Source organism: Acinonyx jubatus, chromosome A1 (assembly GCF_027475565.1).
Source record: "Acinonyx jubatus isolate Ajub_Pintada_27869175 chromosome A1, VMU_Ajub_asm_v1.0, whole genome shotgun sequence".
In the NCBI taxonomy this organism is placed as follows: domain Eukaryota; kingdom Metazoa; phylum Chordata; class Mammalia; order Carnivora; family Felidae; genus Acinonyx; species Acinonyx jubatus.
In genome coordinates this window covers 376180-402846 of record NC_069380.1, presented here as the reverse complement: position 1 = coordinate 402846, position 26667 = coordinate 376180, and the positions used below count along the sequence as shown (strand labels likewise).

Below are 26667 nucleotides of genomic sequence, written 5' to 3'. Positions count from 1 at the left end.
AAAAATAAATAAACATTAAAAAAAATAGTTGGCTTTAAAAATCAATCTACTTTTTATTATCAACATGTGCTGGCAGTTCTAAAGATGCTAATTATAAAACACTTTTCCCCTCCGGGGCAGATTTTTCCTGCCATCCTCTCCCCCTTCGGCATGCCACTAGGTCACACTGGTTCTCTCACAGGCCCTCCCACCTGGAAGGACTTTTAAGGACAGATCGCTGGGCCCCACCCCCCACCCCCAGACTTTCCCAAGGCCAGAGAATCTGCATTTCTAACAAGTTCCCAGGTGATGCCCTGACCACACTGCAAGAAGCACTGCAGTGGAGAAAATGAAGCAAACTGAAAGAGCCTGCAAAGTGATCTGACTGTAAACCATGAAGGACCCCAATTCCCCTCTAAGGTAAAGATGGCTTTAGTGTCTCTGCAATGTGGAGATTGCCTGGGTATTACATAAAACAAGAGGGTAGAAGCCGGCCATTTGCAGGGCCATTCTCACTGCGAATTCTGTTCGCTCCCTATTGCCTTTTCCTCCCTTTGCCTGTGTAAGCTGGAGCCATGTGGATAACTGTCATGATGCTTTCTTAAATGGATACATACTAGAAGAAGGGAGGGTTTAGGTGATGTTACTGTAGGTCAATATGAGGCCTGATAAAGTGTTAATAACTGCTAGTTCTTACTGTGTTTAGGTGAGGGGCTTCCAGACCACAGATTCTTTTACTTAACAAGGGGCAGGGGTGGGTTATCACGGTGGCCATTGGGCCCGCAGTGTTACAGGGGCTATTTAGTGATAGTGCTTTCTTCTCCAAAGGGGAGGGAGGCACATGAGCTGAAACCAATGAATCGCATATCTTGGGGGGAGGGTGAAGAACTCATGTCTTGAAAAGCTCTTACACGAGGTGAAGTGGTTTTAACTTCCAAACATTTGACAGATCTCTCTAGTACTTTGCTTTTTTTTTTTTAATTATTTTTAACGTTTATTTATTTTTGAGACAGAGAGAGACAGAGCATGAACGGGGGAGGGGCAGAGAGAGAGGGAGACACAGAATCGGAAGTAGGCTCCAGGCTCTGAGCCATCAGCCCAGAGCCTGACGTGGGGCTCGAACTCACGGACTGCGAGATTGTGACCTGAGCTGAAGTCGGACGCTTAACCGACTGAGCCACCCAGGTGCCCCTCTAGTACTTTGCTTTAAGATGTGGCTGGTGGACCAGCAGAATCGGTATCACGTAAGAATTACTAGAAATGCAGAAATTCAGGCCCTGTTACATCGAAGTTCGAGGAGAACTGATTTCGTCCGTCTCCTTGCCCTTGAAGGTAATGACCCTGAAGTTTACATTAGTTATCAGATCCTGTTCCCTTTAGTGCTACTTACTATGTCTGTGCCCAAGTCGATGAACAAGATCGTAATGGTGCCAATAGGCAGAGGGAGCCCAACAATGATGTAGATCAGAAAGGGGCACAGCTCAGCAATGTTCTTGGTCAGGGTATAGGCGATAGTCTTCTTTAGGTTGTCGAAGATCAGGCGACCTAGGCAAAGATGTTCTTCTATAGGATTTGCTCTTGGACCCCCAGGTGACCCCTGTCTCAGTAAGATCACCTGAGACCTCACTCACCTTCCTCCACTCCTGTGACTATGGATGCAAAGTTGTCATCCAACAAGACCATGTCAGCTGCATTTTTGGCCGCATCGGAACCTGCTATCCCCATGGCAATCCCAATATCTGCCTTCTTTAGAGCTGGAGAGTCATTAACTCCATCCCCTGTCACAGCAACAACCGCATTCTGTGGGGACACATGAGAAAACAGGAGACAGCAGGCCTAAGGGGTCACGGGTAGGACAAGATCAACACAGTCTCCCCTTCCTCTGGAGGATATAAGGATGACTGGAGCTGAAATGAAGGGCTTGTTTTTGGGAAAAGATAAAGCCGGGAAATCCTGGAGCAAGAACAACATGCTCGATAATTAAAACCATGTGTGTGGCAGGCTAAAGTGGATATTTCATATCTTGTGTCTTTACAGTTTTTGCTCTATATCTTACACTTTTATTTTTTTTAATTTTAATTTTATTTTTTAAATTTACATCCAACTTAGTTAGCATATAGTGCAACAATGATTTCAGGAGTAGATTCCTTAATGCCCCTCACCCATTTAGCCCATCCCCCTCCCACAAACCCTCCAGTAACCTTCTGTTTGTTCTCCATATTTAAGAGTCTCTTATGTTTTGTCCCCCTCCCTGTTTTTATATTATTTTTGCTTCCCTTCCCTTGTGTTCATCTGTTCTGTGTCTTAAAGTCCTCATATGAGTGAAGTCTATGATATTTGTCTTTCTCTGACTAATTTCACTTAGCATAATACCCTCTAGTTCCATCCACGTAGCTGCAAATGGCAAGATTCCATTCTTTCTGATTGCTGAGTAATACTCCATTGTATATAAATACCACATCTTCTTTATCCATTCATCCAGCGATGGACATTTGGGCTCTTTCCATACTTTGGCTGTTGTTGATAGTGTTGCTAGAAACATTGGGGTGCATGTGTATATCTTACACTTTAAAATCTCTCTATAATCACACCTACCACAGCACCAAATGCTTCACTGTCAGAAAGCTGTGCATGCAGGAGGGTCTCAAAGAAGGGTGGAGGGTCAGCCCCCTGAGAGGGTAGAAATGTAAGGTGATAAAAACGGGCAAAGAATTGTTTCTTGAAGGGTTTAAAAAGTGCCATAGCCCTGATCTGGGATCCAGATCTTAGCCCCAAATTTCCCCACAGGACAGTGACAGACCTGGAAGATTCTTTGGGAACTGCTGTCCACCCACCTGCCTTTGACAGCCCTCTACAATGATCAGCTTCTGCTGGGGGGATGTTCGAGCAAAGACAATCTCTGAGTAGTTGGTTAAGAGCTCATCCAGCTGTTCTGGGCTCATGTCCTTCAGCTCTGTGCCAGTCACCACCGCAGCTTTAGCGTCCCTAGAAGGGCCAGAAGGAACTGAGTGAGGCCAAAGGTTGGATCTTATACTAAAATGCTGTTCTGGGCAGGAAATGGGCCGAAGTCTCTTTGAATTTTACCTGGAATCCAATGTCCTTGAACCTAATACTCTATCTAGTGGGATGATAGCGGTTATGAGTTCTGGGAACACGCTGGTCTCCATCTCAAGACAGTAAACTGAGGTTAAAAAAATAAGGCCATTTCCTGGTATCATACAACAATAGGAATAAATCTTTTGCTTTGTAGGAATGGGTGGGAACATTCCTGGGGCAATGTAACTTCCTGTTCATGTTTTGGGTCCTAGAATTCAGTTTTTGCCAAAACACGCAGGTAACAATTCTTTGTTGTTTATTTCAGACTTATAGTGTCTACTGTGTAATGAGCTGTGTAGGGAGAACAATTTATTGAGGTCTTCTTTGAGGAAAACTATTATCTGCTGCCGGTAAAAGTAAGGTTCTAGAAAGTGTAATTAATTACACAGATCTGATTGTATTGTTCCATGCTAAAATATTTCAGAGGCTTTCCACTGCACTTAGAGCAGACCCCTGAGTCCCTAACCTGGTCTGCAAGGCCGGGTGCAGCCTGTGCTGTTGAGCGTCACTTCCCCTTTGGCTGGCTCTCTCCTGCAGCCCACTGGACCTCCCAGCTCTGAGCCCTCCATACCTCCATACCCTCCACTGCCCTCAGGCCTTCACAGGTCTTTCTGCCTTTGCCAGGAATGGGCTTCTCTCACCTCCTCTTCCCTTGACTAACACTCCACATTTTAGCCTTCAAATCTCAGCTTCTACACTCTCTGTACAAAACACTGCATGCCTTTTTCTTTACACTTGTTTGTCTTGAGCATTATTAGGTCTGTGTTTTCCTGTTGGTGCTAAATTCTAGAATTCTAGCACTTGACTCAAAATACAGGTGTTTCTATGTTCTGGTAAAAAAAAAAAATATATATATATATATATATTGAAAGTATTGAAAGTAAGATAAGTAAGATAAGAAAAGGGTGTGTCCTTTCTCCCCACAGCTGCAAAAGTACAAGTATTACATGATCATGAAGCTACAGTTGACACAGTGAATAAATGAAAACATTCACCAAAGTATCCATCCCAACCCCTATTCAGTGTGGTGAGTTGCATGAAAATGCGTAATCCTATTATTTTTAAAAACAAAGCAAATAAACAAAAGCTCCAAAAAGCTTTTGTAGATGAATGTTGTTTATACAAAGGAGCATTGGAATACTCGGACTTCAGATATTGTTGCTGTGCCCAGAGGCTATAATTCTGTTGGGTTGTCTTAAGTGGTAATTTGTTGCTCAGGTAATAATTTATTACCTGACAGCTTGGTATTCTAAAAGGCATAAATGCTTGGGTTAACTAGAGGGGGTTCATTGGTCTCTCCCTTTCCCCCCAACATGTGTGAAGTTATAATAAAGCCAATATTTATTTTTACACTAAGACTTTGGAGTCTTTGGTCATCTGAATTATCAACAGTCAAGGTGACTCTCCTCCCACTGCTAGAACCCTTGTCCCCTGTGTGTCTCCTTCACTGTACTTATGACATCACAAATAGTTTTTATTTTTCTGTCCCTCAACCTAGATGGAAACCTTCCCAAGGGCAGGGATAGTGTCTGGTCTCTTTGCTGCTATAGTTCCAGTGTCTAGCACCATGCCGGGTACCTTGTTGGCACTCAACAATTAACTGTTGAAAGTTAATACATGACTGAATGGATGGATGAGTGGACTAAAGGATAGACATGATTACAAGAATTAGGAGACACTATGGAAAACCGAATCTTTCCTCAGGAAGCAACTGAATAAATACTCAAAATGAGCCCTAGGGGAGTGCACCAAACACAGAGGGTTCTTAATATTCCGATTATACAACTGGATTGACAGCAAGTAATTTCATATAAATTTTGTTTCAGTTTTTCTCACTCTAAATTTGGCACTGAAGTTTTCCGGTCTACTCCACTGGGTTTTTTAAATTTCATACAAGGAGTACATAATGGGTAATTTTCATGGTACCAATACAGCCTAGCATTACCCTGAGATAATGTCTGGCAAAAAAAGGGATTTGCTCCAAATAGCACAGCTCTTTAGAGCCAACAAGGATACGAACTTGGATAAGAATGTTTCTGCTACATTGGTTCTGTGCTTACCGTTTGTTAACTTGCTCCACAGCAATGTGGAGGCGTTTTGCAATGTCTTCCACTGTCTCACTGTTGGCTGAAATAATACCCACACTTTTGGCAATAGCTTTGGCTGTGATTGGATGATCACCTGTAACCATAATAACCTAGAACACAATGAGAGAGGCATGTGAACAATGAGAATCTCAGATGGCCAGAGTAGGGATAGTTTAATATCAGTGATGAGTGATTATTGTGGTTTGTCCTTATGGCTACATTTTGATCTTTAGATCAAAGACAAAACTGTCTCTGAAGGACACACTGATCTCCTTGGATCTATCCTTGCTTCCAAGCTTCTTACATTTCCTCCTCTGACATTAGAGGAAGACCTTTCCCTTGCATGTTACTTTATTTGTGAAAGGGCTGGTGGATATCCACGTGAGAGAGCCTCATGTTGCTTCAACAGTCTTGTTATTAACATGGTAATGGAATTAATATTTTGGTTCTGATATCATGAAGGCAAATGGATTTTGAGGCTGAACCTCAAGATTAAGCAATAAAACCTTTTATTGTCTATCATAGTTTAGGGCAAGGAAGATAGAGTCAATTCATGGCATTCTCACTGCAGTTACTATTGTGGTTTGTTCCACACAGACACAATCATTTTGCCTTTATTGGACGGTTACTAGAATCTTAGTATAGTGAAAGCAGAGATAAAAAGGGGGTGGGGGATTATGATATTTACCTGAGACTTGAACACTGACTACCTCCTATGACAACCATTCTTAGAGAAGTGTACAACATAAATGGAGGACTTCTTAAGTCAGGACAATAACTCCCACCTTGATCCCTGCACTCCGGCATTTGGTGACCGCATCAGGTACAGTGGACCGGGGGGGATCAATCATTGATAAGAGCCCCACAAAACACAGGTTAGACGTGGGAAAGTTCATGGTGTCTACATCAAATGAATAAGATTCTGGAAACTCGTCTGCTGGCAGGTAGAGATGACAGAAACCTGGAATGTGCATGAATTTGGGAGTCAATGAAATTAGGATAAGAAATAACAAAAGAAAAGGAGGAACATTTTCATACACTTTTACTATTTTACTAATACTTGAGTGGATACCAGAATTGTTTCATTATTTCAATTCTATAATGCATGCTGTAATTAGGAAGGATGTATTTCATTCAAAAGTAATTTACTGGGTGCCCACTGGATTCTCTGTTATGTTCTAAGGATATAGAAACCAAGAGGGGTCAGCCTTTGCTTCTGGAGATATCTCAGTCTAGTGTGGAGACAGAGACATAAGAGATAAAGCATAAAAAAGTACAGTGAGTGTTACAGAGTAGAGTCACCTGGGGAATCAGGAAAGACTTCCCCAAGGAGGTCACAAGTGAGATGATTCTTGAAAGAGGAGTTAGACATTTTCCAGGGAGAGAAGGGAGATGTGGGATGAGAAGGCCATTTTAGGCAGAGAAAACGGAACGTGCCAGTGCACAAACTGGGGAAAGAATCTGAGGCGTCAGGAGAATGGTATGAAGCTCCATCTTTAATCAAGGTGAGTGTGAGAGAAAGGCCATTAGGAATGGAGAACCTTTCATTACTCAGAAGGCATCTGCCTCTCATGGGTTGAAGCAGAAAAGATTCCTGTGTCTGGTGGGACTTCCAAGGTCGTATGACTTTCTCATCAGCTTTCACATCAAATTTATTTTCAGCATGCCCCACTGCTTTACACGTTTTAGTAAAGCACAGAGTTTGAGAGGTCAAACACAAGGTTCCTAGAGTGATTCTGGTCAGATAGGTATCAAACCTGCACTGAAAACATAACCTGGTGCTGTGGGTTATTTAAGGCATGCTTAAAGCATTATTATCTCATTTAATTATTTCATTTGCTTAACAAGCTCAAATATCTTTTAGAAACACACATTCCACAGATTCCATCTCGACTGGCAAGAACTTTTACGATGTTTAATGAGCCTTATCATCAACCGTGAACTTCTGTTACCTTAAATTCATATTCGGTAGTTTACAGGTTCCATTCTGTCAACCCAGGATTCTCATTAAGAACATACCCTTTAATATCACTTAAGTTACCACAGTTAGGCTTCTGCCACAGTGGCTGGATTTCCATGGTTCCTTCCACCTCTAACATCCCTGGTCTCTGCAACTGGCACTATTTTCTCCCTAATAAGCAAGTGAGCAACTTCAACATTATTTTAAACTTAATTTTCTTCTCTAACTAGTTGCTCAGACTTACCAGTTCTGCCTCCATGAAGTCTCTTGTGTCTGACCCCTCTTTCACATTCCTATTGCCTTGGATCAAATTCCCACCCTCTTTCACCTGAATGAGGGAGCAACCTCCTCCTGAGAGCCATGCCTCTCCTCTCCCTGCTGCTGCCAAGAACTATCCTTTAGAAAACACTGTCATTCTGATCAGTCCACTTGCTGCAAAGCATTTAGTGGCTCTCCTGACTGTGGAATGAAAGCCCAGTTCTTCACCCACATAAGGCACTCCATATCATGCCTTGCAGTCTATCTTTCCAGCTCATTTCCTAGGACTATGTCGTCTCATTCGCCTGCAATGCTAAACATAGACTGGCTCACTCACAATGTGTGCACAGACCCCATCCATTTTTAACTCTGTGCTTTGGCTTATGTTGTTCCTTCTACTGTGAATACTTTTTTTCCACCTCCCTTCAAATATTGTCATGCAAGGCTGAGTTTAAAGTGTAACTCCTTCCATAAAATCTTCCCAGATTTTCCTCATCTGGAAGCAACCCCACCCTCCTCAGTACTATCATACAGTATTATCATACATGTTTGTTTGCCATGCTTTCTGTGATTCATGTGGGTGCCACAGCTACTCTGCTAGATAATAAGCCTGTCTCCTCTTGTGCCCTGACCTGGCATAGAGCCTCACACCCAACAGGTGATGGATAAGGGTACTGCTACAAAGAGCTCACCCAGTACACGCTCCCCCAGGCCTCCCAGCTCCATGTACGCGGTGTGGAAGGCCTCAGCTGTGCTCTTGTCCAGAGGCTGCTCCTGGCCATTGACCATGATGGTGCTGCACTTCTCTAAGATCCGCTCGGGGGCTCCTTTCATCACCAGGAGGAAGCGCTTGTCATTGGGGTCATCCGTCTTGTGTATGGAGAGCTGGGAGGGAAGGAACTCAGCACGTTAGGTACAGCCTGCCATTGAATAATGACACTATCTTTACTAATAACGGCCTGAACTGGACAGATCTCTTAATTAGCAACATGACAAGAAGATTAAAGATATCCTCTCTCTCACTGGGCTACTCATCTTTGACGTGAAAAAGGGTGTTCGCTATAGGCATGTTCTATCCTTTTTTAATTTTGTGGTCAAATAATACAGAGATCTAGACTTGGTCCCAACTCAGAGGGGTACCTTGAGTTTGAATCCACACTAAGTGGAGCTGGTCTTTCAAAAAGAAACTGGTTGCTTTAGGGAGACCGGATGTGGCTGTTAGCCCATGAAGTCTCTGTCTTGAACCAGATCTCCTGGGAAGCCTGTGGGGGTCAGAGGACCTTGGCCACCTTATCTCACCTCCTGTGGCTACCTCCCTATTGTGAGCAGCAGCCTTTCAGACCAACACTATTCTGAGCTCAGGCAGGGGTGAGAGCAGCAGGAATTCCTGTGCCTCTTCGTCTCCAAATCAATCCAGTTTCACTGCCTGGACATGAAGGAAAATGGTAGGGGTGGAAGAAGTGGGCATTCTCACGGGCTTTCAGGAGAAGAGTTAAGTAGGTTCCACAATTTTAACATCAACATCCTCTCACCTACTAATTCTACTTCCAGATTCATCCTAATAAGATAATCAGAAAAAATCTGAAAAAACTTATAAATGATCATAAAATGGTGAAGTCTTATATAAGCTGTTATTGTAAAGCAGGTACTCTTCTAAGCCTCTGAAAGGAAATCCCGGAAGCTGGAGTGTTTGCTAGAGAATGAGTAAGTTACTAAAAAAAAAAAAAAAAAAAAAAAAAAAAATCTGCCATTTTGGGTCTATCCATTAATTCTAAACCAGTAGTTCTTAGCCTTCTGCATATCAGAGAGGAGCACAAAAAAAAAAAAAAGTAGAGGGCAAATATGGTATTTTTTTAAATGGGCAAGTAAACATATTAAAAAAAGCAACTAACCAAAACCAAACACAAAGCCAAACTAAAACCTCACATCTATTACCACTATCATTTTCTCAAAGACATGGTATTTTAACATTTAAAAAGTAGGAATAATAGGGGTGCAAGAGTGGCTCATCCGGTTAAGCACTGACTCTTGATTTCAGCTCAGGTCATGATCTCATGGTTTGTGAGATGAAGCCCTGAGTAGGCTCTGTGCTGACAGCGTGGAACCTGCTTGGGATTCTCATTCTCTTTCTCTCTCTCTCTCTTTCCCTCCCCCACCCCCACTCACACATGCTCTCTCTCTCTCAAAATCAATAAACTTTGAAAAAAAAAAGTAGGAATAATAAACAATTTTGTAGTGTGTACTGTTCTAAGTGCTTCACAGATTGACTCATTTAATTCTCAAAACCACCCTAAGGCTGTGGGTACTATAATTACCACCTTTTACAAGGGAGGAAACTGAGGTGCGGAGAGATTAACTGGCATGTGCAAGGTCATACCCTAATAGGTGACTGAGCTGGGATTTGAATTCAGGCTACTAGAGTCCCTGCCTTAATCAGGCAGCATATAAAGGATAATCTTTTAAATTAAATACATTCATCTTTATATAAAACTTTACAAAATATTGTCCTCATTTTCACCAGTTTGCCACAAACCATTGGAAATATTTTAATGGACCAGTCTCAGTTTGGGTAATTGCTTTTTTAAATCAATAAGACATAGACCTTCCACTTTATTTCCTTTGGTTGAATGATACCCCAGAGACCAAGGTCATGACATCTAAGACTCTTTGATTAGGGTTGAGTGTTGCTCATGTGTAGATATAACATAGCACTAACAGCACCCAAAGAGGTTCTTTGATCTCTTCTGCCGGAGCCCACATAGGACCTCCTTTCTACTTCCAACTCTGGGTAGCCCACTTTCTCCCTCAACATTTAGTACATGAGGCCTCACAGAACCTACTTTTTCTCATTTCTACATCATTAGGAAAGGCTTTACTGGAGTAGATGGAACCCCAGTCAGATTCTGAGTCTTGTTCCTGATTAGAAGGTATTCAATCTACTTAAGAGCATGAACTCCCTGGGTCTGTTTGAATCCTGGCTCTGGCCCTTACTAGCTGTGTGATAATGCTCTGTACCTCAGTTTCCTCATTCCCTACCTTATAGAGTGTGTGATTCAATGTATGTAGAAATTAGCATATAATACCTATCATTACTATTGTTATTTTAGGATTGTTACTCATTCTATTTTCACTTATGTTTTGAATAAGAGATCTAACTTCCTGGCTTTAGTATTTTACTTCATACATTTTTTAGTTGTCTATTTGGCTAACTACAATTCTTCATTGGCTTGTTATTCACAAAGACATTTGCAACACAGTTATTTCCCAATCCTAAATGCCATCCAAACAAAATGTGTGGGTAAATACCAGAAACGTTTACACAGACATGGTTATCTTATTTATATACTTTCCTGTTATGCAAAGACCAAGTCATGACGCCCTGCTCTCAGCTTTGGAGTCTATGGGAAGTCCCACTTGCAGCAGTAACTGGGTTACAAATTGCCATTTGTCCCCCCATGAGAAGGATAGAGCTCGTGGGTTCTTAGCCAGCCTGGAATGAGGGAAGACAGCTAGCAAAGGATGGCCATTTTCTTCCTGAGCAATGGGTAGAAAGGAGATCCCTGTCAACTGCATATGGGGCAGAACTAGAAAGCAACGTGGCTGGTAATAGTCATCTGAGAAGACTGTTCATTGGTTTTCACAAAAGGCAAGGCTTATTCACGTGGCCTGAACTAAACTGTTCTGCCTTTGTGTTGTGGTAGAAAAAACATGGCCTTGGGAGTTGAAGAGATGTGTGAAAAGTGGTTGTGCCACTCAAATGCTTGGGTAACTCTGCTAGGATTGACATTTTTTTTTCTTTTTTCTTTTCTTTCCTTTTTCCATTTCTTCCTTCCTTCCTTCCTTCCTTCCTTCCTTCCTTCCTTCCTTCCTCTTTCCTTTCTTTCTTTCTTTCTTTCTTTCTTTCTTTCTTTCTTTCTTTCTTTCTTTCTTTCTTTCTTTCTTTCTCTCTCTCTCTCTCTCTCTCTCTCTCTCTCTCTCTTTCTTTCTTTCTTTCTTTCTTTCTTTCTTTCTTTCTTTCTTTCTTTCATCAATATTTTCTAAGGGTCTGTTTCCTCACCTAGAAATTGAGATTAATTAGCCCTACCTCAGGTTTATTGTGAGGATTAACCGAGAGAATGTATGTAAAGTGTTGGACATAAATGAAGGGCACAGTAAATTTTACTTCTCCCCACTCCCTCACCTTTCATTTATCCTTTGGGATAAGGCTTTTGCCCCTCACTTGTGCAAATGTTACCCGGAGGGGGTGGGGGTAGGGGTGGGAGTGAAGTGGTTGTGTGTGTGTGTGTGTGTGTGTGTGTGTGTGTATAACATAGATCATTCACAGGAACAGCCGGCACCTGACAAGATCTCTACTTTTCTTTCTTCTCTAACTACTTCCAGCAAAGGAAAGAGGCCAGCAAGGGAAACCTATTCTGGGCTTATTAGATGCCCAGGCCCTGCATCCCTGAGGACTATTTCTGAAGTCAAATATCATTCAAAATATACACTAACCAAAGGATACTTACAGCTAGAAATGCCGTCTAGTGATGGCAAAGATTCGGTTGTGAGGAAAAACTCACCTGAAATTTATTGGTTGAATTAAAAGGGATTTCAGCTACTTTGTGGTTTCTTTTTCTAATTTTCATCACATCACCCAAAATGACCTCCGAGAACTTCAAAAGAGCAGTTTCTGAGGCATCTCCAACGACAACTCTCTGAGAATCAATAGATAACAAATATTTGCAGCACATAATCTGGTTCTTTTGTGATCATATTTAATGAGCCAGCATAGAGCCTAGTTAAGCTTACCATCTAACAAATGATTACACCACAATTAGCCACTGACTGAAGCATGGTAAAAGTGTTAAACTGAATGGTGCTGCCTACTGGCATTAGGCAAGTTCAAAACAGAGCTCTGAGAGAGCTGGAGGGTCTCATGAAAAAAGCAGATATGAACTAGTTTTGAAAGACGGATGGATTACCAAGAGATAAAGGTGCAAAAGAAAGCCTTCTGGAAACCAGAATGTCATGAAAGAAGGCATGAAATGGAAGAGTTCGGTATATATTCTGGACATACAGGTGGATATGGCAGTCAAGGTCTAAAACTTGAGAAGTCAAAAACAGAGATGCACAGAAAGTTTTTGAGCAAAGTTAGGTGAAGCAGTTCATCTAATGAAGTCTTTAAGGAAAATTAGTGGCACGGAAGAAAGACCTGGGGAAGGGACAAACTGGAATCATGGAAGCTAATTAAGAGGTTGGTATAATTGGGGCGCCTGGGTGGCGCAGTGGGTTAAGCGTCCGACCTCAGCCAGGTCACGATCTCGCGGTCCGTGAGTTCGAGCCCCGCGTCGCGCTCTGGGCTGATGGCTCAGAGCCTGGAGCCTGTTTCCGATTCTATGTCTCCCTCTCTCTCTGCCCCTCCCCCGTTCATGCTCTGTCTCTCTCTGTCCCAAAAATAAATAAACGTTGAAAAAAAAATAATACTAACTTGTATCAACAAGTTAGTGTTAAAAAAAAAAAGAGGTTGGTATAATTAATTAGATATAAGGTACTAGTGATAATATAAATATAAAATTATAGATATTTTTGAAGCAAGAATAATAGGACTTGATGATTCACTAGATATTAGGAATGAAGAAAATTAAAGAAGACTTCCAAAAGGTTTGGCTTGAATGACAAGTAAAATGGTTATGTCATAGAAAAAGTAGGCAAATTTTGGACAAGAGAGTGATTTAGAGCCAGGTTGGGCACATGTGGAAGGTGAGAAGTATAATTTGTTGAGAGTCTAACATGGCAAAACTTCTGAGTGGAAACACAAAACTAACTGAAGATCCATGGAGTTTGGGTGAGAAATCAGAATTGGAGATGAGGATTTGAAAGATATGGGCAGAGAAGTGATTGGCCCAGAAGAGAATTGATGAGCTGTCTGATAGAGAAAGAAACCAATCAAATAAAAAGTATAAGAAAGAGCAAGAGTCAATGAAGGAAACAGATGGCAAACAGAAAAGCCAGGAGAACTCACTGAGAGGGAGAAGCAGAAGGGGAGAGGAGAGAGGAGGAAGGGAAGGAAGGAGGGGGAGGGAGAAGTTTGTTTTTGTATATTCCAACATTCCAGGACCCCTTAGAACCCCATCTTCTTCCAAGAGGAATACGTTCTAAGGTCAATCCTTCTATTTTCATCCAATTATATTTTAAACTTCAGTGAATGGATTTAAGTAATAAAGTGAATGGCATTTATGTAATAAAGAAACTTTAATTATATCTACTTTAAGGAAAGTACCTTAAAGGCATATCCATTTTCAGGAATGAGACAGAATTTTCAAAAGACCAAATCAATGTTCTGAGGACTTTTAGACATCTCTGTGATTTCTGAAAGCTACTTAGAGTGAAGAAAATTTTCTGCGGGTCTTGTGAGTCAGACTTGTTCTTACTGGTACAAACTTTACACAGTTTGAGAGATTTAATTCAAGCACCAAATCAGAATGGAGAAAGTGACTTCAAACTGGCTGTGATTTAAGACTGAGTGATGCTGAAACTTTACCTTCATGATGGGGACACTTTCCTGTCCCGGTCTGAACTCAGCTCTGTTGCACAATGTTATTATCTTTGATAAGGAGGCCCAAGTTCCAGAGCTTTGATCAAAGACTTGGTCTGGAAAACAGAACAGTGGATCCTGGGGGTGGTAGGCCTAATACCCATACTATTCAAACAATTCTCTGAGACTGCAACCACATTCTGCTCGGCCTCCTCTACTCAAGTCCACAACTTCAGGCCCCACTGAATGTTCCAGAAGACTTACTTGAATGGTCTTCACTGGTGTCAGCTATGAAGATCTGATTGTCGAACCACAGATGGGCCACGGTCATCCTGTTCTGGGTCAGAGTCCCAGTCTTGTCTGAGCAAATGATGGAGGTAGAGCCAAGGGTCTCCACTGCCTCCAGGTTCTTCACCAGGCAGTTCTTCTTGGCCATCCGTTTAGCTGTCAGCGACAGAGTCACCTAGACCGGGGAGGGAGAGAGAGAGAGACAGAGGGAAAGAGACCAATAGAGAGAGACAGAGAGAAAGAGAGAGAGAAGCTTTGAGAAAAATTATCATTTTGAACTTGGGCTCCAGAACATAGAAGCAGCTGGAGCTGAACTGATTGCAGAACAGAGGTATAGTTACAGATGCAGCAAAGCTGACCCAGTGCCTGATAAACCACATAAAGACCTATATGCCACAATCCTTTTATTAAACTTAGGAGGTAAGTAATATGCCTAAGTTCCTCAGTTGTAGAAATTGCCAAGGATATTTTTTTTCTTTTTAAGAAATATGAAAACGTAGAGAAGGCATCAGGCTTCCTGAAAATCTGTGGTGGTAGTTTGAGTTTGTCTTATCTAGATCTTAAGGAGGAAGATAATATGTGCAATTTGCAGATACATCTCCTGAAAATGAAAACATAACGTTTTCTAGGACAGTGCGTTTGAATATTAACAATATCACAATTCCTTTTGTCTATGAAACAGTCTATTCAGAATGTCCCATGGTATCCCTGACAGGGAGGGAGTGTGGCTCTGAAGACGGAGGAGACTCACAGTCTATGGTGGGTGCTCACCCAGCACAGCAGAATGCTAAGGGTTACCAGGGTCAGGGTATAGGCCACCTAGCAGCATGGACTCACAGTGACAGTGGCCAGGAGACCCTCAGGCACATTGGCCACAATGATGCCAATGAGGAAGATGATGGAGTCCAGGACATGATACTTCAGGGACACTGCGATGATGAAGAAAAGGATGCCAATGGAGATGGCCACTCCTCCCACAATATGAACAAAGTGCTCAATCTCAATGGCAATGGGTGTCTTCTCATTTCCAACTCCTGAAGCCAGAGAGGCAATCTGACCAATGATGGTGCGGTCGCCTGTGTTGATGACCATGCCAGTCGCTGTGCCTACAGGTGAAGTAGACATTTTATTCCAGGAGTCCTCAGCTACAAGGGGACCGCAGCCCATTTACAGTCCTCTCTTTGCTGGCTTACACGATCAATTAGCACATGACATTACAAAGTTCTCTGGGCTTTTCAGTTCCATGTTTTCTCTTGGAAAGGCTTTGTAGCAAGAGGTGGTAAAGAGATAAGAACATAAAACCTAAGGGGGAGAAGGGGGATGGGTGGGGCATGTGGTCCTGAGAGACAGCTGGACTTACCTTCCAGACAAGTTGTAGAATAGAAGCCGATGTTCTTTGTTTCCAGGGCATTGTCATGGGTAAACTCAGAGGAGCGGGCTTGGGGCTCCGATTCCCCAGTGAGAGATGAATTATCTACCTAGAAGAAATTTTGAAAAAAGTTGAAGACTAGGCATTTTGTTCCTGTCACAGTTACACTGAGACCTGGAAAGACAAAATAATGGCAACTAGTTTCGAGCGTGATCTTTGGGGTTCCCTGTGATGCTTACCTTACAGCCCTGAACAGACAACAACCTGATGTCTGCAGGGATCCGGTCTCCTCCTTTAATCTCCACTATGTCTCCCACCACTAGTTGCTCTGCAGGGATGGTCTTCTTCTCGGAATCTCTAATGACAAGAGCTTGCTGCAAAGGAAAACAGTGGTAGACAACTCATCCTGGAATGATGCCAGTGCTCCTCCATCTGCACCTTCCCACGTCTTGGGAATGCAGGCCATGGAAGCCACAGCTCTTGGAAGCCAAAGACTTGTACCTAGGAACTGAACATACTAAGATCTCTTGTTTCTTAAGGAGGAACTCTTAGAGAGTTCTTGGAACCAGAATATGCTGTTGTGGGCAGATATAACAAACTGACAGCCCTGGGCATGACAGTAAGAGGGACAATTAACGTTGAGTGATCTTGGATGGGATGTGCAGGGAGAGCCCTGAAGCCTGAGCCAAAGGGTTTAGTAATCTTGCTCAGATCAGGAAAACTTTAATGGAGTGGGAGGCAGATCTCCCACTTCTTAGCACAGATGATCCCATCCAGAACCCTCTCCAGCTGGCAGCTCCATGGGCCAGGGGCAGCATGGTTTTCCTACTGTGCTGACAGTGGTGTGTGGTCTCCCTAGAGGACACCTAACACGGGACCCTGTGGGAAGACAGCAGCAGCAGGCCTCCCTCACCAAGAGCAGTTTGGGACAATGTGCAGAGAGGCTCCAAAATGGGTGCAAAAAGGGTCACAGATGAAGAATTGCAGGTTGACCTCCTTGGCTACCAGGGAACACTCCTGAACTTCTACAGCTCACTCTTGGAAGCCCCTGAATTACTTTTGTTTGAACAGTCCACCAAAGCTCATGAGCAGTAATAGAAGATGTTGTGTGATGATTGATGCTTCTGTGCTTTGTTCTCGACTAAGCATTTTCCTGTGTCCTACTTCCCTGATCATCTCAAAACTCTGTGCAGAAGTGGGGCTTCAGAGGGACTGCCTAAGACTTAGACAGCAAATGGTGGAGCACAGACTCTCTGCCTCAGAGACCTCACTCTCCTCCTCATCTGGTGCTTCCTCATCTGAAGTCATGTGGAGACCAGAGAGGGATGGCTGCTACCCACCTGTGGGATCATCTTATTGAAGGTGGCCATGATGTTGGTGCTTTTTGCTTCTTGGTAGTAAGCGAAGATCCCCGTTAAAATAACAACCAAGGCAAGCACGCAGCCCAAGTACGCCTGGGTAAGGAGGAGAAGCATCGATCAGAAGAACAGGCATCAGGAGTGAGTCAGGTCCTAGGGATAGAGTTCTCCATGGGAAGGCAAGAGATATGGCAGTGGTATTCTGGTGTCATTTATAGGCCACAAAATGTATCCATTTAATGTGCATAATTCAGCGATTGTTAATGAATTTACAGTTTTGCAACAATCACCACAATACAGTTTTAGAACATTTTCATCGCCCCAATAAGATCCCTAGTACTCAGTTGCAGTCATTTCCCACTCCCACCCCCCAACCCTGGCAACCACTGATCTGCTTTCTGTCTCTAGGATGCACCCATTCTAGACATTTCATATCAACAGAATCATACAGTGTATGGCCTTTTGCATCTGGCTTCTTTCTCTTAGCATCATGTTGGCCAATTCAGTTTTTTGGTTTTGGTACTCAGTTATCAGCAGGCATAGATGCTCCCCATGTTAAAGGGAGACAATTAGCTCTGAGGTGAGAGAACCCCAAAATATTTCATATGGATACAGATATTTTTTCCCTTAGGAACTTAGAGTGCCCCTCTTTCTCTCTTTAAATTCACGCCTCATGCTGCCCCTCAGACATCAGAAAGTTAGCTACAATTTCTATTTTATAGCTGGTAAAATTCTTGATTTTCCCAAACCCTCACAGTGAGTGATCAGTGTAGACTCCTGATTCCAGCTCTGCCCACCAAAGGCCTTATTTTATGATTGTTTTCCCATTACTAGTTTAGCAAACCCTAGAAAGAGGCCCCCTTACATTGTCTAGGGATGAGGACTTATTCATGGAGTACTGGATCCCATATGCAATCCAGCACAGGATGGCTCCTATCCACAGAAGGATGGAGAACCCTCCCACCATCTGCTTGAGAAACTTGATGATCTCCGGTGTTTCCTTGGGAGGAGTGAGGGCATTGGGACCATTCTGAGCCAGGAGCTCAGCAGCTTGGGTGCTAGAAAGACCCTGAGAAAGCCAAGCAAAAACAAATAGGAATTAGACATTTCTCTTCTCTGAGGTTGGACATCATTTTTTCTGCAGGTTGTGGGTAGCAGTTAACCATGTGCAAGGAGGACCCGGGAAAAGTAGATGATGCCTCCTCTCCCCCAACCCTCACCTTTTTAAAAAGAATATTTAATATTAGTGCTATCAGCCAAGCGATGTACTCCATATATTTGCTCATATACTCTTCCAAATAACTCTCTGAAGAAGGTACCATTATTATCCTCACTTTACAGATGTAGAATTTGAGGCATATGGAGGTTAACTCATCCAGCTAGTACATGGTACTACCAGATTGAACCAGGCAACCTGGCTTCAGAGCCATTATACTACACTCTAGATAGGAGTAACTTGGCTAAGGAGGATTTGAAATATAAAAGCTAATCACCAGGGTTAAGGGCAATGTAGTAATTATCCAGAAAATATTCTCTATTGGGCTAATTTTTCATCCTTAAGTCTGGTGTCTTTCTGCTTTTCTATATATCCACCCCAAGTTCTAAGTTCTTGCTCATCTTAAGTGTTATAAATCCTACCAACCCCTGAGGCCCACATCAGCAGTCACTTCTTGCCAGAAGCCTTTCCTGGTAAGCGTGCCATCCACAGGTGCACACAGGCCCCTCCACCACCTTGAAATCGTGTATTGTGATTCATAAGGCTTTTTTTCCCCCCACAAACTATCCTTTGTGGAGAAAGTCTTGTCATTACTTTTTCTCCCTAATACATTGTAAGCTACTTAAAGGATAGTTTAAAGACTACGCTTATTCATTTTTGTGTCTTTTATAGGGTGTACTGCTTCTTCTGTAATAGAGGCTCATGTATTTGCTGAATAACTAGATTTGGAGCCACCAACTTGTAGTATAGTTCAAATAAAATTTACCACCTTCTCCTTCTTATGGCCTTCACTAATCTCTCGGCCCCCAGCTCCCTGCCATGGCCCTGTCCACCACTTGACCAAATCTCCTCCTCCTCCTGCTTTTCTACCTTGGTAACTGGGATCAGGGATCTGTTCAAAAACTCCAGCAAAGCAAAGTTCTACGAGTTATTTCTTTGAAATGTCTCTTGAATCTGCCCCCTTCCTTTCCCATCTTACTGCTACTGCCCTGTTTTGGTTCCTCATTTTGTATTCCTGAGTGATTGTCTCATTCTACTAGATCCTTCCATCTCCCACTTAAAAAAAAATATCTATCTACCTACCTACCGATACCTATATATATCTCCCACCAGAATTGCTTGTCTGTTTCTCTCTCTCTTCTACGAGAATCTACCTATCTGTATCTATATATATCTTCTACTATCTTCTACCAGAATTGCTTTTTGAAAACCAATCTTACTCAAATCACTTCCCTGTTTAGAAATTGTGTGTAAGTACAACTAATATAGTCCTTATTCCTTAGTTTAATATGGAAGTGTTTGATAGTTTCACCCAAATTACCACTCCCCAGCCTTATTTTTTATCCCTCTTCTCCCCTTTCCACACACATTAGCTCCCAGAAACCCCAGACTGATTTCCAAACATACCCTGTCCTCTCCAGCCTCCTGGGTACTCTGCTAACTTAAACCTGAATCCTCCTATATCCTGATTTACGCACTGCTCCATCCAGGGAGCCTGGTTCCTCTGGTCAGAATAGGTCACTCAGCACACTGTTTAAACCTATCTTTGCCATCTAAGTGGAACAGACTGGATGTTATGATACTCCCCTATATATCTGCATCCCTTACTGGACTGCTAACTCCTTGAGACCAGGGATCACCTGTCCCTCTGCCCCTCTCACTGCTCGTCCTGTGCGGTGCACATAGCTCTTTTTGTTGCCTTCAACAGATGTTTCCAAATCTCCTGATGTCAAGACACCAAAACTTTTGAAATTTAATTTGAATTTGAAGCAGTCCTTCTGTGATGGGGGAATTTGCTAGATGCCTTGGAGCACACCATTGTGTGCTCTTCTCAGAGGAAAAGGCAGACAAGCAGGGTTCTAAGACTGTCACTCTGGATGCTTGCTTTTTAACACTGGTTTTCCCCACTCTTTGATAAGACCATTATACTTCCTGGACATGGAGGTTAAAAGTAATCTCTGCCTCTGACCACGACCATAAAGACGTGTCTGAGTCTTCCTGGGGATACCACAGCTTTCCTGCAGTTATAACCAAAAGATTGTTTACAGCCAGGCATCCAGCTCAGCTGAGGGGCTTGACTTGGGGCGTGGTTCAGCCCCGCCAGCTCTTCAGGTTAACCAGCCCCCTCTCACATGCTGGGTATGTAGGTGAATGGCATTCTCAAAGTTGCTGCTTCATCCTAAAGATGCCATCCACTTTTCCACACACCCTAAGCACACAGCTTTGTACAGTCCTTTGTATAGTTCCGTCCCAGTCTTCCTGATCCCCAGTCCCCTGATGACTTACTGTAATGATGTTTGTACCATATTTCTTTTCCAACTCCTTAATGCTGAGTTTGTGGTCATCCTGAAGTCCGTGAAAAGAAGAGAGTGCATTAGATAATTCCAAAAGACACAAATGCTAAACTAAGTTTAGACCAGCCCCTGAAAACTGAGAGTAGCACTGAGGATGGGGGGGGGGGGGCAGGAGTGAGGGAGAAAAGGAAAAAACCCTCTGTGCCAGGTGGTTATTTTGCAGTGAGGGAAGAGAGAGTCTCGCTGCAAGAAAGGCTTGCTCTTCTGATTCACTGGCCAGGGGATTTTCTGGCCATCCCTTGAGTTCAGGCTTAATTTGCCATTTACCACATAATAACTGTCTTTAGTTTTTATGAACAAAGCAATGCATTTCACCTCAATCTGTTCTCCAGCACATGCAAATTCTAGCATACCTCTCTGTTGTCCAGATACTAGTGATCTGGATACTTAGTTCAGACCTGAGTTCTGGGATTAGTTGAGGGTGATGAGCTATACCTAACCAGACCCATCTGATATATTCTCACAACTTATTACCCGTGCAGCCCTCTTTGGGCAGGTAGTCTCTGGTAGGAAGAGGCAAGACTTTCCTTAATCAAATACTTGAGACTCAGGGAGTTCACTTGTTAGAGAAGTCCTGAGACTTAACAATCTGCCAAATAAATACCAGTATGGTCCACACTTGCTAATTTTGTTATAGAATCATCAGACTAAAGCAGAGTTTCTCAACCTTGGCGTTACGGACATTTGAGCCAATAACTCTTTGTTGCGGGGGGGTGGGGGGGCTTCCACCTGCTATATGCCACCTATTAGCAACCTCCGTGGAGTTGTGATTACCAAAAATGTTTCCAGACCTTACTAAATGTCCCCTGGGAGCAAATTCCTCCTCTCCCTTCCCTTGAGACCCACTGGGCTACAGGATTAGAAACCTCTTCCTGTCTTGGAAAACCCAGGGTTAAGTAACTCTCCTGCACCCTACCTAGAAAATCTAGCACTCAGGATTCTTTTATTTAAATATGAAATTTATTGTCAAATTGGTTTCCATACAACACCCAGTGCTCATTCCAACAGGTGCCCTCGTCAATGCCCATTATCCACTTCATTCTCAGTATTTAAGAGTCTCTTATAGTTTGCCTCCTTCCCTCTCTGTAACTTTTCTTTCCCCCTTCTCCCCCCACCTGGTCTTCTGTTAAGTTTCTCAGGATCCGCATATGAGTGAAAACATATGGTATCTTTCTTTCTCTGACTGACTTATTTCACTTAGCATAACAGTGTCCAGTTCCATCTACGTTGCTACAAAAGCCCAGATTTCATTCTTTCGCATTGCCAAGTAATATTCCATTGTATGTATAAGCCACAACTTCTTTATCCATTTGTCAGTTGATGGACATTTAGGCTCTTTCCATAATTTGGCTATTGATGAAAGTGCTGCTATAAACATTGGAGTACATGTGCCCCTATGCATCAGCACTCCTGTATCCCTTGGGTAAATTCCTAGCAGCAGCACTCAGGATTCTTTAAGCTCTGATCATCTGAAACAAAGATTTATACTGTGATGGGTGAAAGAACCATCTCTTCTCTTAAGTACATGCAAAAAAGTGACATGTTGTGTAAGAGATTAGATTTTCCAATTACAACATTTTTTTGCCCTTTCCTCAGCCAGATTCTGCTTTACTCATTCAGTCGTTGTACTAATATTAATGATTGAAAGATATTGCTGGGGATTCAAAGGATTAAGACACAGTTCTGTGCACAGTGTGCTAAGTTCTGGGCAGACAGAGGTAACAGGTGATTACAGCCATTGTTCACATGGATGGAACTCAGACTTTAAGGAGCCTATATATAGTGTGAGGCAGAATACCTTTCCTCTTCCTTTATCCCTGACTTTGTGGATGAGAGCATGGGGGAGGGGGAGGAGGAGGGGTGGGTGCCTCTGGCGCACCCTGCTGGCCGGCACTAGAATAGCTCAGGGCATCATCCTGTGGCTCAGGCTTGGGTCATAAATCAGCCTGTTTATTCAGAAGCCAGGGATACTTTAGTTCTTGTCAAAGTTCCAATGTGCCAGAGGGCATCCAAGTATGCTGTCACAAATGAAATTATAGGATTCTTGTGAGAATGTTGGGAAAGAAAGATGTTCCTCTCTCAGCAGGGAAGCAGGGAACACTGGCTAACACCATAAAAATTATTTTCCTATATTATACATCTTCACAAAATGCTCAAAAAAGGGAGATTATCTTCATAGTAAACAGGCATAATGGATATACGTTCATGTTGTAAGTAGCAATTTCAAGGAAGACTAGATTTGCCTTCAATCCTAAATGCTAGAGATACATAGGAAATAAGAATGGCTATCTATCGTCTGGTGCTGTGCTAAGCCTTTCTCCTCCTTTACTTCATTTAACCCTCTAATGACTTCAACAGGTAGGCACCATTTTTAATTCCTGTTTTTCAAAATAGGAAATGAATGTCAATCAAACTGGGATCTGAATTTGGGTCAGTCCAGTTTCAGGGCTGTGTTCTTAACTGTCAGAACATACATGGACAAATACCTAGTGGTGTGCTGCTGAATGTTTAACGAGCCTGCCAGGAAAAATAAACTAAAAGCTCTGATTTATAGCATTCACTGATTTCTCACCATAGCCAAATTTCAAGCTGCGAACCCAATGTCAACCAACTTGCCAAATTCCTGAATATTTAACAATTGGCTCGCTAGCCCACATGAACTTGCACCACTACTATCTGCTCCAACAATAACAGAATTTTAAAGTCTGCAGTGAACTGCAGGGGCAATCTAGCAAATTTCGGGCTTGGTGTGGAAGTTTCCGCCTTGACGTTCCTAAGATGTAACCTGTCACATTTCAGTTCTGAGGCAGGTCTTTCCCATGGTGGCCAGCTTTAATAATTCCAAAGTTCCTCCTTAACAGGAATACCAGGCTTCCATAAATCACAAAATGACTAATTATAAATTACACTTTAAACTACAAATTGCATCAGTTACACAATATTCTTACTTTTTTCTCACTTTTCCCCCTCACCCCTGCAAATTGCTTATTTCCCACTTTCCACAAAGAAAATGGAGCTTCACTGAAGCTAGGTGGTTTGCTCCCAGTTATCAATCAGTGAAGTGGAACTTAATTGAGCCTAAGGTTCTGTGAATCCAAGCCCAATATTCTTACCAGTGAAATTATTCTTTCTCATGGGGCATACATAGCCAGAAACCTAGCAAGGTTTCGTGGTTTTGGTTTTTCTCCTGCATGGTTCCAGCTCCAACAGTTTTACCTTACCAGCTGAAAACTGGCAATCGGTCACCTATGTCTCAATGAAACAGCCAGGAAGGAAAGAGGTCTGGGCTGTGCCTGTGGGGACTGGAATCAGAGGCTCTTCCCTCAGAGTGCCTACAACCAGAATACAGGAATCCTGCACAGGACCTACCCCTGGGTAGATATTATCACGCCATTTATTTTAAACAAGGAAACAAATCTCATGGCGGAGTGGGGAGGGAGATTTTCAAATCGTCGAGACTGATCTTTCTTTTGTAAGAGGCAGGTTATAGGGGCAAGTTCTCAGGGGGAAGGGCAGTACTCGGTGGACCCATTTGGCTTAAGGACCAAATCAACTGACCAGATCCAGTTCTTTCTTAAGCTCCTCTTTCTGGTGATTCTTTTTGGGTTCAAAGCAGTTCTTCAGGCCTCTGTACTTCTCCTTGCCATCCCCCTTGTCTGTTTGGTCAATGTCTTTCGTTCCACTGAGCTCCACAGAGTAAATTTCTAGTGTTTTCTGAAAGGAAAGCAGGGGTGCAGTATTGGTCCAAGATGGGTTTTCTGAAGAGGCGTCAAGCTCTTCTCCCTGTGGGTCAGGGACCGGCAGGGAAGGGAGCCTCCCTCGCACCTTTCATTCTCTCCTCTGGCGAGACTGTGGAGAGGTTCTCTCTCCCCCACCTTCAAATAGCAACTCCTGGACTCCTTTCTTTTCCTCTCCTCCAGTGTAGAGGGAAGGCTAGGCCACACAGCCCTGCCAGCATCTCCTCAGGGTACCCCTCTTGGGGGTGGGGAAGGTGGGAAGTTACTCCCCCCAGCTGGAGACATGACCCCTCCAAGAAGCCCCAGGGGCGCCCTAGTATCTTGCTCCCCACAGGACACACCGGCCGTCAGTCCCGCTTCTCGGGTGCGGCGTGCCCACTGAGCTCATGAACCTCAGTCGCGGGCAGGGCGGTCTTAACCCCCCGCCCCGCTCCACCTTCCGAATCGGAGCCGGCCTGGGACCCCTGGGGCCCCTGCCCCCGAGGTTTGGATTTGGGTCTTCACCCCAGCTAGCCGCAGGAGGGGAGAGGGGCCGTGCAGAGGCCAGAAGGAAGGCAGAATAAAGACGACCCGCCCTCCCTCTTTCTCCTCGCCTTCCACCCGACCGCACTGGTCTCGGGCGGACGCCGGGGCCGCACGCACCTTGACCATGGCGCCGCTAGTGGCGCCGCCTGCGGGCGGGCGCGGGGTCTGGGCTCTGGCAGCGGCGGCGGCGCGCGCAGCGCGGGGGGGGTCCCGTCGGGAGGCGCGCGCAGGGCTGGGGTCCCGTCGGGCTCTGGCGGCAGCGGCGCGGTCCCGAGGCGCACCTCCCGCGGCCGAGCGCCAGCCGCTGCCGCCGGGAGGCGGTGCCCGCCTTAAATGCCGCCCGCCCCGCCCACGCGCCAGCCTCGGGACGCCCCGGGAGGCGGGAAAGCCGCAGGCGCGGGCCCCGGCGCGGAAAACCACGACGGGACCTCTATCTCGGGAGCCGGGCGCGGTGCGGGCCCTGGCCCGGTGCGCGGGGTCCTGAAGGGCAGCGCCGTCGGCCCAACGCGGCCCGCCGCCGAGCGAGCTCCGGACGCTCACGAGGCCTCGTCCAAGCTGGGGTGGAAACCCTCACCCGCTTTGCTTTTAAAATTTGCTTACCAACGAAGGAATTGGCAAAAGTTTGTAAGCAGACGGGGGAATTGCGGTTCCTGGCGGCAACTGCTCTCGAAGGTCTGGCCATACGAGGCGACTTATTACCGGAGAGTGGATTTCCACAGGCGAATGTGGCTGTCAGGGTGAATTTGGGAATAACCGAGAGAGCTGTGAGGCGTAGCTGAATGACTTCGGGGATCCGGGTAAGAAGTTGGAGTTCTGAAACAATGTGGAGGCAGGAAGTGGAGAGGAGAGATGGGAGGAAGCCGCGCAGCCGGGAGACTCCGGGACTTGGCTGTGCCCCGTGGGCAGAACTGAAGCCGCGGGCTGAGGCCGGACAAACACCCCCACCCCGTAACTGGCACAGACGTCTCCCCCTTCCGCCAATGCTACACACGCAAGTCCCTTCCTTGCCGCCTACCTTCCTCCCCACCCCCCTTCCTTTCTTATTTTCTTTCCAAAATGGCAGACTTTGAAGTCCGACGCCCTCCCCCAACACACCCCTGTGGAGCTGGGCAACACCAATGACTCACTCCTTAACTAAATGGTAAGGGACAGGAAAATCCCGGGTGACACCTGGTTCGCACATACACATTTCGGGTTCTTTCAAGTTGGAGGGGATATTAAATTCTAGTCCAAACTCAAGCAACAGTGGCGCCCTGGAGTAAGTCTGTATGGTGTCCCTCTTTCCTTCTCTCATGGAGAATGTTCTTCAAAGGAAAAATTTGAAGACAGGGCTAAGGAGAAGCAAAATTTTCGTGCAGCTGACATTACCACTGTTTGCTGGGAATGCAAGAAAAGGGACTTTGCGGGCCCAAGTGGCTGCTGGCTCACCGTCACCTCTTCCAGCCCCTGCTCTACCTTCTTGGACAGATACGGAATAGAGAAGCAGGATGCCTGGAGAAATGCCCCTGAACTCAAGTGTGATCCAAGCTTCCAAAGCAAATGCAGATTCACTCTGACTTGATTAGGGGGATAGAGAGAGGGACGTAGGGAGAGGAATAGGCTAAGAGGTGATGGCATCGATTTAGAAATCAGCAAATTGTGACAATTCCTCCTAGAGAAGGTTGCTGTTTACTCTTGTTGGTGTCAATTTTGGGAAAGTGTTAGTTACTACTAAACTGGACAAAAAAGAACGTTGTCAAATTCTCTGGCACCTCTCTGGTCCTGCAGAGTTCCTGGCTTTTGCCAGTCTCAGCCACTGCTGCTGTGACCCATGTGACACTCTGATACCATCAGGTATCCTAGAGTGTGACTTCTACCAAAAAGGACAAATAGGGCTACTCCACACACACACCCTGACTTGTTGCTGCTCTGCTGTTGCTGGCCATC

At 44.3% G+C, this 26667-nt stretch overlaps 1 protein-coding gene across 1 annotated transcript in view; it reads right to left on the bottom strand.

Annotated features, from left to right (window-relative positions):
• The window catches only part of ATP12A (ATPase H+/K+ transporting non-gastric alpha2 subunit), a 28991-nt gene extending 3957 nt beyond the window's left edge, over positions 1-25034 (bottom strand). Inside the window, exons 1-17 of the mRNA XM_027064473.2 lie at positions 24859-25034; positions 24038-24193; positions 20412-20471; positions 17775-17978; positions 16892-17005; positions 15791-15925; positions 15543-15660; positions 15020-15288; positions 14159-14357; positions 13901-14010; positions 11940-12074; positions 8073-8265; positions 5948-6123; positions 5136-5272; positions 2814-2964; positions 1611-1779; positions 1370-1524 (exon numbers count right to left, since the gene is read on the bottom strand). Coding sequence (XP_026920274.1) covers positions 1370-1524; positions 1611-1779; positions 2814-2964; positions 5136-5272; positions 5948-6123; positions 8073-8265; positions 11940-12074; positions 13901-14010; positions 14159-14357; positions 15020-15288; positions 15543-15660; positions 15791-15925; positions 16892-17005; positions 17775-17978; positions 20412-20471; positions 24038-24193; positions 24859-24867 — 2490 coding nt within the window. The 5' untranslated portion in view covers positions 24868-25034. The remainder of the gene's footprint in view (positions 1-1369; positions 1525-1610; positions 1780-2813; positions 2965-5135; positions 5273-5947; positions 6124-8072; positions 8266-11939; positions 12075-13900; positions 14011-14158; positions 14358-15019; positions 15289-15542; positions 15661-15790; positions 15926-16891; positions 17006-17774; positions 17979-20411; positions 20472-24037; positions 24194-24858) is intronic.
• Positions 25035-26667: the final 1633 nt, after the last annotated feature.